At 38.4% G+C, this 17,749-nt stretch overlaps 1 protein-coding gene across 1 annotated transcript in view; it reads left to right on the top strand.

The window, feature by feature from the left end:
* The window catches only part of puf (ubiquitinyl hydrolase 1 puf), a 1,022,896-nt gene that overhangs the window by 931,976 nt on the left and 73,171 nt on the right, over positions 1-17,749 (top strand). Inside the window, exon 72 of the mRNA XM_090376705.1 lies at positions 8,616-8,737. Coding sequence (XP_090232831.1) covers positions 8,616-8,737 — 122 coding nt within the window. The remainder of the gene's footprint in view (positions 1-8,615; positions 8,738-17,749) is intronic.

Below are 17,749 nucleotides of genomic sequence, written 5' to 3'. Positions count from 1 at the left end.
CGTAGGAGAAACTGTTTCTTATCTATACCACTATTTTTCGCCTTTGTGGAGTTCAGGTTCTATTATTCCTACTCCTTTAGTTTTTCTTCTTACTATCTGCATGTTTCTCTTTGCGTTAATTTAATTATTTATTTATTTTTACCGTATCCATCACATAGGGGGCACCACACATTATTTTGACGACTATTACATTATGTCCTAGATATGGTCAAATGTAGTATGTATTATATATTTAATCTTATTTTAATCATTAAATTACGTTCTCTGTCGGGTCAACGATGATTAATATATGCTTACATTTATATTTTACTTATATTTCTTACCTTTGATTCTAATATTTCAAAATTTTTCTTAATTTTTATCATCATTCGATTTATTTATATTCGATTCATATTTGACCTATACTGGTTTATATTTGGTTTAGGTTTAAATTACTTAGCATATATTGATCATCACAGAAACAGAGAACTTCTTGTCGTTTTTTGCCTTCATTCTGGGTGGTTGGCCCCAGTTGAAGTCATCTAGATTGTCGGTAAAAAGCGATGATAATATTTTTTTTTTTTTTTTTGCATTTTATTAGGTCCACGATGGTATTATTATTGGATTGATTTACTTTTTCTAATAATATTCTATATATATATATATATATATATATATTTTTTTTTTTATCAGTGTTGTTTATAGGTAACTAGGTAGCTTGAGGCTTTTGCTCTAAACTTAATTATATCTGCTTTTAATTATTATAATTATTTAATTATATCTGCACCATCCTTTTTTTTTATTATTATTATTATGAGAACCCCAAGCACGAGAGGTATTAGAACCTATAGTACAGGAACTCCCCGACTTACGTAAATTCAACTTTACATAAGTTTTTGCTGGCCAGTGCAAACTTAAAAAAAAATCATGGAAATGTATTTTGCATCCTGTAGGGATAAATGAAGGTATCGTGAAAATATCGTAATGTGAACCCAATAACGCATTGGGTTTTTTTTTTTTTTTTTTTTTTGTAATTTGTTCCAAGTTCTTGTAAGTTGAAAATTTCACTATATTACTAAGCTATATATCTCTCTAAAAGGTATATTTATAATGGAAATTACACTACACTTTCACTATTATCATATGTTCTGCTATAAGAATCAATTTTGAATGTCTTTGTGATATTTTTCTAAAGCACGTTTCTGGAGGCCATGATAATAAAACAATAAAAACAATTTGCACTTTCCGGTTTATTGGTCTTTTCTGTTAGCGCATCTAATTATAAATGGGTAGTAAACTCGATCTTATTGCAATTGCAATAATACCGATAACTGCAATTGTGTGGGTTTCTATGCTATTATGGCAAAATGTGTTCCTCTTCACTGAAATCTTCAATCATATAAAAAACAAATTTTCAGAAACTTCTCTTCATTCCTATTTACGTATTACAATGATGAAGGTAAAGAGGCGAACGAAAAGTGGAAGTGGTGGTAGCGCCAGGAAACAAAACAAAATTGATTTAGAAATGAAGATGAAAATGATTAAGAAGTACGAAGCAGGACAAAGTTTTTCATCTATTGCAAGGGAATTAGGTCTTGCTGCTTCAACAGTGAATACTGTTTTAAAGGACAGTGCACGTATAAAAGAACATGTCAAAGGATCAATGCACTTGTGATTGTTGATCACAATGTTTTGTGATCAACAGTGATTACAAAAGTGCTATATTTTCCATCCATATTATTAACAGCTGTTAATAATATGGATGGAAAATCAGATTCAGAAACGAGTGCCAATGAGACTAGATTGTAGAAAGTTTTCTTTTAGGCAGCAAGTTGTTGGAACAAGTTCTCTTTGAAGGTAGTTCACAGTTTAAAGAGAGGCTCACAGTTTAAAGAAATTCAAAGGTTAGCTGGGTAGTTGTGTCATTAGCTGGATAATGACCATTCAAGCAAAAGCAACAAGTATTTATAAAGATATTAAGGATAAGTATGTCAAACCCCAAGCAGGTTTTCTACTGTTAGCCCGTTCGAAATCTAGTTTGTACTGATTAATAACTGCTTTACAATTGTTGTTAGCTTTGGTGTAGGCAGAAAATGAAGCTGAAGATTGAGATACAAGCCAACTGTGATATGCAACATTCTTATCTTGAACAGCCTTGGCATGTTTATTAGAAAACCAAGGTTTAGATAATGCTGAGATTTTAAGACAAGAGTGCAGAATAAAGGATTTCATTCCTACAAGAACAGTTTCGCCGACACGATCTGAGCAAATGTTGACATCAGAAGATTTGAAACAGTAATCCGACCAATGAAAAGAAATCTCATAGATCATTCCATTTTGCATTCTTGTAATGCCAAACAACATGAGGTTGAGAATGGCCATGAGAGAAAGGCTGCATTGGAGAAGAGACCATCACAAAGTTGCTATCTGAGGTGCCTAGAGGACCACTCACCTCGACTGTGTACTAAGAAGTTATTTATCAGAAAAAGTTCAAGAATGTTGGCTACATGGTTAGGATTGTCTGGTATTTCAGTAGGTAAATAAACAATCTCTGTGAGGTAATAATAATAATAATAATAGTAACGGAGACATGTGATGCAAGAATGCAAGCATATGATCTTATGTAGCATCAGCCAAAAAAAAAAAAAAAAAAAAAACAATTTCACATCCATTCCCTCTAAAAGTTTGTCCAGTTCCTTCTTGAATTTATTTATATCAACTTCCACAGGAACAGATGGAAATTTGTTCCAGCAATTAACCACCCTCTGGCTAAAGAAAAATCTCCACACATCTATTCTACAACTGTCTTTCTTCAATTTGAATTTATGCCCCCTCAAGTTCGTAATCTGAGCAAGCGGAGGAATCCCATCAGAATTCAGTGTGCTCAACCCATTCAAGGCTTTATACACCTCAATCAGATCACCTCGCAGGTGCGTCTTCAGCCACTGCAATTTGCAGAAGTTAAGCCTTTCTTGGTAAGAGGACCCCCTTCATTCCCCTCACCAATCTTGTTGCCCATCTCTGTACATGCTCAAGCAACTCTAGATCCTTCCTAATATGAGGCCTCCAGACCTGCACACAGTACTCAAGGCATGGCTTGACCATTGCCTTATACAAAGGGATAATCACCTCCTTTTCCCTATTAGCAAAATTCCTGTACATCATTGACATTACCCCAAGGCCTGCTCTGGCAGCCTGTCTGCATTGCTCAGAAAACTTCATATCTGACTGCACAATTACTCCCAGATCTTTCTCATTTTCTATCACCCTAAGTAAGGGCGCCTCCGTAGCCAGGTGGGAAGGAGCAGCAGTGCGTAGCACATGCTTCTTGATTAGACCGGGGTTCGAGCCCGTCACCACCAAATACGGAAGATGCGGAAAGGTCAGGGAATGACCACCGCATATCCTGAAGCAATATGGCCTTAGTTGCTAATGCTCCTAAATAACAAATAACAAAAATCACCCTAAGTGCAGTACCACACAGTTGATACCTTTCTCTGGGGTTACTTCTACCCATGTGCAGTACTTTGCATTTGTCAATGTTAAACTTCAGTTGCCACTTCTCAGCCCATCTGCCCAAATTTTCTAGATCCTGTTGCAGTAACACATTGCCATTACTGTCATTAACAACCCTGCCTGTTTGTAGATGATACAACCTTTGTATCATCTGCATACTTCAACATTAAGCCTGATATCCCTTCATCAATATCATTGATAAATATACAAAACAACAGGAGGACCCAACACCCAACCCTGGGGGACTCCACTAATAACATTAGTCCACGAAGAGCAGTATCCATTGACTACCTCTCAAATTCATCAAATTTATTTACTATACTTCTAGCATTGATGTACGTGCAGTATACATGCACCTATTCTTATTCTTAGCTCATTAGTAATTACAAAAGTCTCAGCATCTCGACCAGCTGGGTCCATGTGGCTAAAAACCGAAGCCAGCTGGAGTTGTAAATATTAAAATCACCATGGGAAATTACCTCACTGTTAAGAAAGTTGGACTGGAGAAAGTAAAGTTTCAAAGAGAGAAGCCAAAGAGTTCCGAGTGATTATTGGGTTGGTTAGAACAATTGAGGCAACAGATGAATTTGGCAGAATGTTGTAGAGATTTTAAGCCAGAAAAGATTGAAGAGAGGAGTTTTCAAATTATGTCTGTGATAGGCAATAAGAGAGTGGAAATATACACAAGTACCACCTTTGAAGCAAAAGGAATCATACAGCGAATAATATAGACAACTGAGATGAGCAGTGGTTGAATCAAACAATTACTGGAATTCTGTCAGAGAGTACATGGGATTTGGCAGACTGTAAGTGGAAATGAACATCATTGAGATTGGACTGAGGCTATATATATTTGTGAAATAAACAAAGAAATGTTTAGAAGATTTAGATCTTTTCACAGATAAGTTTGCTCTATTAGTTTTTTGACAATTCATGATGTCTTCAGTAGTAAGAAAAGGTTGGGAGGAAATGCTGCATGAAGTGATGAAATTCTTGGATATTGTGTACACATGGCAAGAATATATCCAGCTTCTTGACATATCATGGCCTTGACAGTACCCCCCCCCCCCTTCGCATACACACCATTCGGACTCCCTACAATAACTATCTGGCAGAGTAGAGGCACTACTCTGCTGATCTGGAAGCCTCTTAGAGAGTTACCAGTAGATTCAGTCTGGTGGACTATCTATCAACTGGCCTGTAAACACCATTTTAGAGCTGCCCTCGAAACGTATAGAGGGTTGGATTTTAATATGATGCCCATTATAACCTCAAAAGACATCCATCATACTGCTTGATGGAAGAGATGGGGGTGAGTGCCGGAGCTTTGCTCTGGAGACTAAACGTGGGTTCCACCGCTTCAAGCCTCCAATAAGCAAAATGGTCGTTTTGCACCATTTGATGAGATTCATCTTCCGCCTAGTATCGCCTGATAATACAGAGGGATGGCATTCCTCTGTGTGGTGTGGGCACCACACATCGAGCCCTGCTCACATTGGTTCACACCTGGGTGATTACCTCCAGTATACTAGGTGCCGTATTTCAGGACTTGCACATCGAGGTTATACCCAGGGTTACTAGCATTCCTGCCATTGTGAAGGTGCAATCAGAGAATTTGGCTGTCACAGACTGACTGGACTTCATCAAAATTAGGTCCACTTTACGTCACCCAGATATCAGTTTCATCAGCATTTTAGTCTTCCAGGTAGCAAGCCCAGCTTGACATACCTGAGAGAAATGTGTGACAGCCTCAAGGACATATCTCATCACTGGGTTGTTCAGATCTTCAAAATGCTTATCTGCATACTGATAAGACTCCAGAAAGAGTCAAAACCCAGATCTTGGTAGTGGCCGATACTATATACAGTGAAACTTCTCCTAACGGATACCTCTCCACAACGGACATTTTCAAATTCCCCAACTCTCCTCTATTGGTTTTAACGTGTTTTCAGCTTCTGTCTAGCGGACATTCTCTGTAACAGACGTGGACAGGCAATCTGCACTGCTTCATTTAGATTAGCACTTAATTTGATCTCCCAATAACGGACAGCGGGCGAGCTCACGGCCCTTTTTCCAAGAACGTTTCTTCCGCGTATTGCCTCAATCGTGTGTTTATTTTCTATTTCCGATTCTCTGAATTTTATCAAGGTTTACGTCGCGGTTCTAAACCCTTTTTCAAGAATTTTAAGGCACGTGTAAAACTTCTGATGAATTCGGTGTGTGCAGGGGGGGGGATTTGTCGGCCTTTCGTCTTTTGAGTTTCAGTTTTCAGTTTTGTTCAGTGTCGTGTGAAGTGCACAATGTCTTCTCGTAAACATTTAACTTTAAAAGATAAAGTCGAACTCATTAATGCATATGATCAGCAAAAAAATAGTGTTCGCAATCTCGCTGCAAAATTCAAAATCGGGAAGACGCAGGTAAGCGACATTCTAAAGGAAAAATATGAACTGCTCGAACAATTTTGGCAAGACGTAAATGATCAGGTTCAAAAATCATTCCCAAAAACTGTTGGACTTAAAATTGACATTGTTACGTATGAGTGGTTTTGTCGTGCACATGCTAAAAAAATTCCCATTAATGGGCCTATTGTTAGGGAAAAGGCTTTGGAGGTTGTGAAATCTATGGGAGTAAATGAGTTCAAATCTTCTGTGGGATGGCTAGACAAGTTCAAAACTCGACATAAAATTTCTTGGAAAACCGTAAGTGGTGAAGGTGGATCTGTTGATACTGGGGTTGTAACAGAGTGGACTGTCAAATTGGAAGATTTATGTCGTGATTTTGAAGCTAAGGATATTTACAACTGTGACAAAACAGGGTTGTTTTTTAAAGCTCTTCCTGAAAAAACAATGAGTCTGAAAAACGAAAAGTGTCAGGGCGGAAAAATTTCTAAGGAATGCTTGACGGTACTATTGTGTATAAATATGCTGGGAGACTGAACAACCTATTGTTATAGGAAAACCACAAAATCCTTGTTGTTTCAAGGGCATAAAGTTGAATCTTTTGAATGTTGACTGGAAGTCTAATAAAAAAGCGTGGATGACACGAGATATCATGAGCGAATGGATAAGTCACTTTAACCAAAACATGATTCGTCAAAACAGAAAAATTATTCTTTTCATGCTGTATCTCATCCGCACATTGAATTGTCCAACATTCAGATAGTTTTTCTGCCACCAAACACATCTGGAGAGTGTCGGCCCTTGGATCAAGGGATAATAAAAAATTTTAAACTTCACTACAGAAAACGTGTTTTAAGACATCTCATTGCAAACACGAACGATGTAACATGTGCGAGTGACCTTCCAAAGAAACTCAGCATCCTAGATGCAATTCAGTGGATTTCCTCTTCAGTAAACGCAATTAGAAAACAAACTGTCGTGAACTGTTTTGTAAAGTCTGGCTTCTCAAACGCAAAAATTGAAATTGTGAACAGCAATGTGGAGCACCACGAAGAACAAGAACTTCAACATCTATTGATAATGTACGATACTTCAGCTACAAGTGACCCTGGCTACAAAGATATAGACTCGAACCTCACTACAGAAGATGGTGCTATAGATATCAACAACATTATCATCGATATTTTTCAAGAAGTTCCTCATGAGGATGAATAAATGGAAGGAGGTCATTCTGTCGAAGAACATATTAACGACGAACCACCGATGAAAATAGAAGAAGCGCTCATACAAATCAATCATTTAAAAATGTTTTTCGCCACTGAAGAAGATACTGAAGGACTTTCGATGGTTTCTTCACTCCAAACAAATGTTGAAAACAAAATTATCAGCCGGAAGAAGCTGCAGAAGAAAATAAGTGATTATTCTATGTATTTTTCTTAAGATAAAGTCATAATATGCATAGCACAATTGTATGTATATTATTTACAAAAATATTGTGCAAAATCTGTATATAATTTAATTTAATTTTACATTAAATGTTTAACGATTTTTCTTTATCTCTTGTGTATGTAATTGTATATTATTTACAAAAATATTGTTCAAAATCTGTATATATTTTAATTTAATTTTACATTAAACGTTTAATGATTTTTCTTTCTTTTTTTTTTTCTCCCTCAGACTTCTTGTTAGTGGACACTTCTCTCTAACGGACACATTCTCGTTCCCCACGGCTGTCCGTTAAAGGGAAGTTTCACTGTATACATTTGTTTTATTATTATTATTGTTTACCTATTTACAGGTAACTAGGGGCTGCCCACTTACAAGACTCCAAAGAGATTCAAAAACCAGATCTACCCAGATCTGGTTTTTGATCTGAGTAGATCTGAGTGACATGTAGTAAATAAAAAGCAATATACTTCTCCACTGGAGCATTTTTTGGAGTAGCACATTACCAAGACAACTTATGACAAAGTGCCTCCACAATAAAATCAATGCACGAAGTAGCAAACCCAGTTTGCTTATAGCTACATACAGAAAAAGTCTATGCCTGGCATGTACAATGACCTATTTAATCATTTTTTATTATCTATTAATTAGATATTATTTTTTTCACAAACTAGACTTTTCATTATACTTTAACTTTCGGTGTACTGTGAAAATCTATATCAGAAAAAATCAGACTTGGCCTACTTGACATATCTGTTTTTTACCAATCCGATTTTAAAATTTGCTACTACCAATAATGGGAGAGATGGTCTGAGGCTTCTTGCTGTAATCAGTATATGTTCTCTGCATTACCATCAGTTCATGGTAATGCAGAGAACATATACATTACCATCAGTTCATGTTAGTGTAGCATTACCAAATGTCAAACTGTTACCGTTTTTACAGGGTTCTTTCAGGTGGGCAGGAGCAGCAGTGCGTAGCACATGCTTCTTGATTAGACCAGGGTTCGAGCCCATGAGCCACCAAATACGGAGGATGCAGAAAGGTCAGGGATGACCCCCGCATATCCCCGGAGCAATATGGGCTTAGTTGCTAGTGCTCCAAAAAAACCAAATAACAGCAACAACTGGGTTCTTTCAACAATTCCACTTATGAATAAAAATAAATAAAAAATAAAAATCCATGAGAATGCCCTTTTATTTTTATATAGTCCCAGCTTGTAATCTAATGCCCGTTTTATAAATGAATATACTATGATAATATTTATGCTTTCAGTAAGTCCCGGGCCATTCTTCCCTAGAAGAGGTCAAAAGATAACATCTGCTAAAAACAGTGTTCGCCCTCAAAGGCCAATGTTGCAAATGTTTCTCCATCCCAGTCAACTTGAAGCTGCAAAAGTAAGTATTAATAACAAAATTATTACTACTAACTAAAAAACTAATAATAATGTGCAAGTTCAATGATATGGTTTGAAAGAGGTGAAATGATAAGGTTATATCATGTCTTAAAAGTAATAATTTAATATTACAATAAAATGAAAAAATATGACAATTATTAATGAATTATAAATTCTTTGAGATGTTAATCACCGTGAGATACAACATTTATGTCACTTTTTACTTTACAATTACTGTTAGCAACATGACTCTGCTGTAATATAGCATATTCTTTAATGTAAGGAATGTGGTATGGCTAATGCTATCTGGCAGACACAATATGAATTTTTTTATTTTTTTTTTTTATTTTTTTTGATAGATCATACTATGTGAAATGTAATCATAAAGTTCTTGGCTGACTTTATATCTTGAAATTGCAATGTCATAATGAGTTTTGACTTGTTGCAACATGTTTAGTGACTCATCTAGATATATAAATGCGTTGAATAGAAGGCATTTTTTTTATCTTGAACTGATTTTAAAATGAGTGAAATTGTATCAAATTTTGTTTTGAATTAGGGAAAAGTGCAACAAAAGCCCGTAAAATATTAAAAACGACTTTTGGATAAGATACTAATGTCGTTCAAAATCTTTTCAGTAATTTGCAAAGTTTAAATATGACTTCTTGTCTGTTGAAGGTGATTCTCGTTCTGGCCATCCTTCAACTTCAAAAACCATCAGGCATGATCAATGGTTAGCTATTTGCAAAGTTGCTAGTTAAATTAAGTGTTTCTTATGGAATATTTTAACACAAGATTTGAGAATTTATTATGTTTTGGCCAAGTTTGCACCAGGCATCCCCATTGATGATCCCAGAAAGTGGCAGATTCTCATATGACAGGATCTTCATTAATCTGCTGCTGCTGTCACTCCACAGTTTTTGTTTGTTATTTGGTTTTTAGGAGCATTAGCAACTAAGGCTATATTGCTCTGGGAATATGTGGTGGTCATTCCCTGATCTTTCCACATCCTCCCTATTTGGTGGGCACGGGCTCGAACCCTGGTCTAATCAAGAAGCGTGTGCTACACACTGCTGCTCCTGCCCACCTGGCTACAGAGGCACCCACTCCACAGTAAAAAAAAACTGATAGCTTGGGGAAAATACACAGACTAATAGATTAACTATAGCTGCAGGCAAGATGTGTCATTCTTGTACTGTTTCTGTTAGAACACTGGCCTGGAAAGCAAGGTGTCGGGGATTTCAAACTCTGCTATGGATCATCGTGGAATGAGTAAATACATGGGATATGTTAGGGTAATTAACAGTCAGAACAGGTGTATGTACACTGATGCTAGGAGCATAGTAAATAAATTTGATGAAGAATGTGAAGTATACTGATTAATAATCAAATGCAGACATTGTATATTGGAGACACTGTCACTCAGACATGTGCATGCACAAAAAAATGGTGCCTCCGTATCCAGGTGGGCAAGAGCAGCAGTGCATAGCACACGCTTCTTGATTAAACCGAGGTTCGAGCCCGTGACCACCAAATACAGAGGATGTGGAAAGGTCAGGGAATGACCACCGCGTATCCCCAGGGCAATATGGCTTAGTTGCTAATGCTCCTAAAAACCAAATTACAAACAAACAGCACAAAAAAATGCAGACAGGACAGGAGGGGGTTATGCTGTTGGTTAAGAAGAATATTAAATCTATGGCAGTGCAATGTTGAGTCAGTTTGGTGTGACATAAGCACTGGGAGAACAAAGATGAGAATAGAAGTGTGTTATATGCCTATTGACTGTGATTGAGTATGATAAACAACTATACAAAGAAATAGAGAGATAATATTCCAGTTAATCAGAATGGATTATAATTGGGGATTTTTAACTTTCCAAGTATTGTTTGGAACTTGTGTGTTGATCACTCACTCACACTAGCAAGACTTTTGTGGATTTATTGGTTTACTTTTCTACAGCAACATGTTATGCTTGATCTCATTATCAGCAGTGATTTTTTATGCATTTAAAATCTGCAGGTGAAAGATCCTCTGTTTTGTTTTTGTTTTTTTTTACTGTCAAGGGTAAAGGGAAGGACTTTTGCTTTTGTAAGGATGACTACAGTGGTTTCAGACAGTTTGTAAATTGTTTGCAGTTGGACTATTTAGTGATGTTATCAACAGAAAATTCTAAATGGGAAGCATTCAGGGAAATAATCATAGAAGCTTTTCATACCAACTAAGAAATACCACTCTAGGCTCAGACCCAAATGCATGTCAAGTAAACTGATAAGATTTGCAGAGAACTAAAGTGCATAGGATGCTTATGAATAATCAGATGATACAGGAGGCTGTGGTGGATGTAACTAGTAATCTGTAATCAAGTCACAAAAGAGGTTAGATAAAACTAAGACAGAATATGAAAAATCTCTGGCAAAGAATGCAAAGAAAGACTTCTTTACTTGTATTAACAATAATAGGAGAAAGGGGTTGAATCACATTGGTCCACTTGATGTTGATGATCCTACTCAGGTTGCTGACAAACTGAATTGATATTTTGTATCTACTTCACACAGGGAATTCTTTAGGGAAGGGAATGCCAGAAGTTTATCAAGCTCTAACAGGGAGCTAAATGATTTTGTAATAACTGAGAGGAAAGGAAAAGAATTGTTGTAGTTATACATAAAAATGGCACCTGGGGTGTATGAAATTTATCTAATTATATTAAGGGAAGGAGAAAAGGAGATAAGCAAACCTCAGCCATAATTATAAGAGCATCTTTGGATTCAGAGGAGGTCCCTATGGACTGGAGATGTGCAAATGTATCCACAATTCACAAAGTTGATTCCAGAGGTGACATGAATAATTAAGACCTGTTGGCGTAACTTCTCTTACAGTTAAAATAATGGCATCTGGTTAAAGAAGTAATGCAGAACCATCTGGACAGGAATGCAGTTATGCTGCAGTCAAAGCATGAATTTGTTAAGAAGTGATCTTGTCTAACCAATCTGAGTGGATTCTGTGATGCAGTAATAAAGGAACTGATGCAAAAATTAATTTTGATATCATATACTGGATTTCAAGAACATTTTTATGCTGTTGCACATAAAAGACTACTATGCAGATTGGAGCAGTGCATCATTAAGGGCAAGTTACTACTCTGAATAAAGGGTTGTTGAATGGGAGAACACAGAGTTCTTATTAATGAACATAGCTCTTCATTACTAATCTGTAATCAAGTGGAGTCCTCCAGGGCTCAGTGCTGGCCCCATTGTTGACTGCTCCAGCACACAAGATGCTCTCTGTCTACCAGTTTTTGGCCAAAAAACAAATGCCTGTGAACATGCAACCTACCCGCCAGACCTAGCCCCTTATGACTTTTTCACTTCCCTTAACTGAAAAGTGTAATTAAGGGAACTCATTTTCAGTCCATTAAAGACATTCAGAAAAAAACAACAGAAGTGTTATATCAATTCATTTTTGTAATTGGCGTGAATGACTTGATGTGGGTGAAATTGAGTGGACTGTTGTTCTTACTGGACTGCTTGTGGTATATTTTAGCTGTGTTAGGTTAATTTCACTATACATATAAATATATGTGTTTTGTTTTTTAAGAGAATTTGTCAAAAAGGTTAGGTTACATTTACTTTGTTGAAGATATAAATGCGCTCTGCATAGTGTCAAGGTCAGGCACCACCTGTGGTTTCCCACATGTACACTGTGAAGAAATACAGTACTACTGTAAATGCCAGAAAAGTGTTGTACATTGAATGTGTAGTATTATGTTTTGTTCTGGTTTTGTGTCCTGGAATTTAACTGCAGGGGCCCCTTGTGGGACTGCACACACTGCTGGGAGGTAGCCAGGCTGCCCATTATTCTCTGGCTTGTCTCTGCCAGAGTTGCCTAAGGCTTCCTGGACAGAGACAAACCCCCCCCCCCCCCCGTTAGGTAGAGTGTGGAGTTTAGAGTCAAAAATGTACCATTTGGCACATTTTTCTTCAGAATCTCTTCATGAGGTCCTGTAGTAGTGAGTTTGTGACCAACAGAGCTTTGGGTCCAACAGCAATGTTTCGTCCAAATTTAGGAGTCAGGTCTCGTAGACACATTTGAGGCAAGTAGCTAGATCTTTTAGGATTGATTTGGTGATGTCATTCTTGTCTTCAAATCTGGATTTAGGTCTAGATCTGATGTTCAGTCCCAGTATTGGGTTGTCAGAGTCAGTAGTGATTTCTCAGTTTGGAGGGAAGGTTCGTTGCTGTATAAAGAGACCTTGGGCGAAGGAAGTAAATGCCTTGTAGTCTTCTTCATTCTTGAGTAGTTGGTGCCCAGTTCTTGGGGAGGTAATGTATTTTTGTTATGAGATTACATCTGAGTTCCTTGCAAATCTCGCAATCATACATTAGGTGGCCCCAGGACTCTTAGGAACCACAGTGGATCTTCCGTCAGTCCTAGTGCTTGGAGTTTCCCTTTAATTGGTCCATGGCCTGTCAGAAGGTAGATGGCGTGCAGGCCAGGGAAAAACCATGATGGTGATTTTGGGAATATAAAGGTCAGTGGCCGGGAGGAATTTCTTTGTACTGCTGCTTTTGGTCGAGTTAGACCATGTGTTTTGCCACGCCTGCTGAGGGTGCTCAGTGAGGAATTGTTTTTCCATATTTCTGTTATTGGCGGGGTCTGTCGAGCATTCCAGGAAAGTGGGTTTTTCCTTCAGAGAGATGGTAGAGAAGGCCAGTTCTAACCACCTCCAGATCCAGTGGCAGTGCTCCAGCAAGAACCTGGGGACATCTGTGCTGGCTGTGCAGCAGGTGCACATAATGGTAAGGAGGATATAGTTGTATGGTGACAGGTTTCCTTCTGTTCACCACAGTAGTGACCTTGGAGTACCATATTGGAGAGGCATATGTAATGGATGGCAGAAAGATTGCATTGTAGATTAGGGTCAGAGTTCAATGCTTGAGACCCCGGTCCCTGCGGGAGATCGTGGCCACCATTGCCAAGTAGCTTCGAATCTTCTTTGTAGGTGTTCCAGATGCGGTGTGAAGGTCAGGTTTCTGTCCAGAATCACACCCAGGTATTTGAGTTCTGTCACAAACTTTATAGTAGTTCCATGAATTTTAATTTGGGATGGTCTGGTGATAAACAGGTTTCCTTTAAGGAAGATGGAGTTAGTTTTGTCTGACAGTATTTTCAAATAGTTTTCACTGCCCTCTCCCAGAATAGAGCCCTGGGAACAACTTTTGTAGACTTGTCACTTTACTTGACTATATGGAGCATTGACAACAATGGCCCTTTGTGTGAGGTATGTTTTGACACGATTGTAAGGATATTCCTTGTAGCCTCATAGCCTGGAGTCAGCCAAGGACACTTGACCACCAGAGTGAGTCAAACGCCCCAGTGAAATCAACTGAGATGACAAAGAAATACTTCTTGGGTGTATTTGTTGCAGCTGTGATAATTTTTTCCAAGGCATCTATAGTGGACCACCCCTTTGTAAACTTGATTTGGAGAGTTTAGTCCAGCAATACTGTAGTGAGCTTCAGTCCTTTGGTGTAGGTGTTCATAGAGTTTGCTCAGTACTGATAATAAGGCAATGAGCCTGTAAAAATCTAGGAGGCATTGGAGCTTCCTAGGGTTATTGAGGATTAGCAGATGCTGGCAGTTCTCCAGTCAGTGTCAGTAGTAAACCAGCCCACTTGTCTGTGGGATATATTTTACAGCCTTTTTGATTATCTTTGATTCCAGGAGGTCAATTCCTAGAGTGTTCCTATTTCTGATCTTTTGTACTGCTGTGTTGGGTCTGCCAGCCTGAATGGGTTTTCCTTTTGCTGTGTAGAGTAGGTGTCATTGTCCTCACAAAGTTGGATTTGGGTACTTGTAGTGGGGGTTACTGACTTTTGGAAGATCGTGTCCAGGATATTTCCGATGGATTGCTGCCTTATGGGGTTTTGATGGATGGGATAACCTCACCCCTGGGGAGTTTATTTGTGGTAACTTGGTATACCATGCCTCAAGGGTCGTAATTTCTGGTTGTGTAGACAAGGTGTTCCCATGTTTTACATTTTCTCTGCCTGATAATTTTTGTGTAGGTGTTTCTTGCTTCTTTGTATTGTCCATGGAGGACTTCTACTTCGGCACTCTCATTGGAAAGCCTTTCTCTTCGAGTGCACATCCCTGCACCAGGGATGGGTCTTTTTCTTTCGATGGCTAAATTGCTAGCTATTATAATGATGTCAGTGACTGCTTGTTGGTGTTGATCAGGATCCATGGGTTGGGTTTTTTCTGCCAGGAGGGAAGATAAGGAAAAGAGTAGTATTTCTTTGAAGAGATCCCAGTCCTCTTTTTCCACAGCAAATCTGTTACCACGGAAATATCTGTCTGTTTAAAGGTGACTGGATTATGGAGTGGTTCAGCTGGAATGTGATGACCAAGTGGTCCACTAGTCATGCACAGTCCAGTCTGTGCTATGTGCAGCGATGTCCCTTTCAAATGTGATATCTATAGTTGATTTCCAGAGGGTATTGGAGAATGTCGGATGTTTAAACAGTTGGTTTAGGACCATGAAGGTAGAGTTGACCTGGAATTCCTCAAGGCACTGGCCATTCCTGGTGCCACATCGATCCATGGTTTCACTATGCCACGTTTGCAATCTGCAGTTTCCATCTGCACTTAGACTCTATGCATTTATGGGTTGGGTAGCTCTGTGAGTATGATTTGGAGATATCTAGTTGCAGGAAGGATATCTTCTACCGGCATACAATATAATGATACTGCTTAGAATTCACCAATGGCTATGATCAGATGGGCATGCACTCTGGGAGTCTAATCATGTAAGTTGACCTGATATGCTATAGGCAAATATGTTCTTGGTTTATTCGGCATAATGTAACATGCCAATCAGTGAAATTCTGTTTGGATTCCACGGCACACTGGAATTCCTGGAAATTAAAATACAGATGAAACCTTTAAAAACCCCCATCAACCAATATTATACATAAGCAAAGGTTCCATATTCAGAATATAAACCTCTTATCCAATAAGCATTCCACAATCAATGGAAGAAGCTGTGGTAGTCTCAGACAAGCAAACCATTACATCTTAAACAAGAACCACAACTGTGCAACTTCAGATTTAAGAAAAATCGACAAGAAGTATTTCTTGCTAGAGCACAGAATTGCCACACCCCTCTGACACCAATCTTTCTGCTTGCAGGGGAAGATCCTTCATAGTGAATACCGCCACACATTGTTAAACGTAAATCACATCCTTATAGACTGCTCTCATTACCATGCTGACAGGACTGAAAACTTCAATTCTTTGTAAAAATTATCTGAACCATTAACACATCACCTTATAGGGGTCCATGAGGTTGTCACAGACATTCTCTCAGATATGCCAGACAAGCCGTACTTGCTAACTGGGAGTCTAATGCTGGTGTCCCCCAAGGTTCACTCTTTTCCTTTTGTATATTAATGACCTTCTTCCATTGACTGGAAATCCTATCCATAGTTTTGCCGATGATAGCACATTGCATTCCACTTTCCAGTTTGAGAAACCTCGCCCTGCTCAATCAGCTTCAACTTCTCGAATATCCGCTACCAATTCTTTAAATGCCGATCTCCATGTATTTCTCCAGTGGGGCAAAGACAACTTAGTTGATTTCAATCCTTCTAAAACTCAGTGTTGTCTTCTGTCTCGCAAAAAGGATTCTTCTGCTCCTATGCTTATCTTTGGTGACACTCCGATTTCTAGGCAAGATGATATATCTCTTTTGGGGATTACCTTGACTTCTAATCTCTCTTGGCACATTACAAATATTGCTTCCTCTGCATCTAAAAAACTTGTTTTTTCTCTATCGTTCTCGACATTACTTTTCTTTCAAACAGCTGTTCACTCTTTACAAATCGCAAATCTGCCCTACCATGGAACATTGTTCCCACATCTGGGGTGGTGGTGCCCCCAAAACCTCTATTAGGCTTCTAGATTCCATTCAGAAGAGGGCATTTAGGTTAATTAATGACTGATCTCCACAGAGGCTCTCCTCTTGCTGTCTCATAGACATACTGTTTCTACTGCATGCCTTTTCTACAGATACTTCCATGAGCACTGTTTTTCTAAATTGGCATCTATAATTCCTGCTCTATCTTTCAAAACAGTCTGGACACGTGCCGCCACCAGCCAACATCTGTTTACTGTCCAACTCAAACTCACAGAACCAACTTTTCATCTTCTTTGTTTATTCATTCAACTGCCGTTTTCTGGAACAACCTTCCTTCATGTTTTTTTCCTGAAAATTACAGTCTACATAAGTTAAAATCTAATGTCAACAAATATCTTCTCAACCTCCAACCCAAGTACGATACTAAGTACTATAGGTTCTAATACCTCTTGTGTTTGGGGTTTTCATTAAAAAAATATATATATAATAAACAATGCCAACTTGATAGAATTCTACAGTTATTTAAAATGAATTCACTAACAGTACCTTGGTCCTTGAGGCTGTTGCAGCCATTCTCTGAGATATGCCAGACAAGCTGTGCATACTACCTGGGAGTCTAAAACGCTAAGGAACTAATATTTGGTTGGCACGCAAGTCAAGTGTACCTAATTTCGGTGAAGTCTGGAGCACGCAAGTCAAGTGTACCTAATTTCGGTGAAGTCTGGACAGTCTCTGACAGCCAAATCCTCTGCTTCACCTTCACAATGGTGGGACTGTTAGTGATCCTGGATGTAACCCCCACGTGCAAGCACACTGTAGGTGACCACCCAAGTGTGAACCAAAATAAGCACGGGTCAAGGTGTCGTGCTCACACCACACAGAGGAATGTTGCCCCTCTGTGTTACCAGGCAATACTAGGTAGTAGATAGTAGTAGTAGTAATAGTGGCATGTGATGCAAGAAAGCAATTGTATGAGCTTATGCAGCATCAGCCAAAAAAAAAAAAAAAAAAAAAAAAAATCACACCATTCCCCCCAAATGTCTGTTTGGTTCCTCCTTAAATTTATTTAACCTATCAACTTCCACAAAGACAGAT

This window comes from Mastigoproctus giganteus, chromosome 6, assembly GCF_048544385.1.
Source record: "Mastigoproctus giganteus isolate SK-2022 chromosome 6, ASM4854438v1, whole genome shotgun sequence".
NCBI lineage: Eukaryota > Metazoa > Arthropoda > Arachnida > Uropygi > Thelyphonidae > Mastigoproctus > Mastigoproctus giganteus.
The sequence above is the reverse complement of the archived record's forward strand: the minus strand, read 5'-3'. Positions and strand labels throughout refer to the sequence as shown.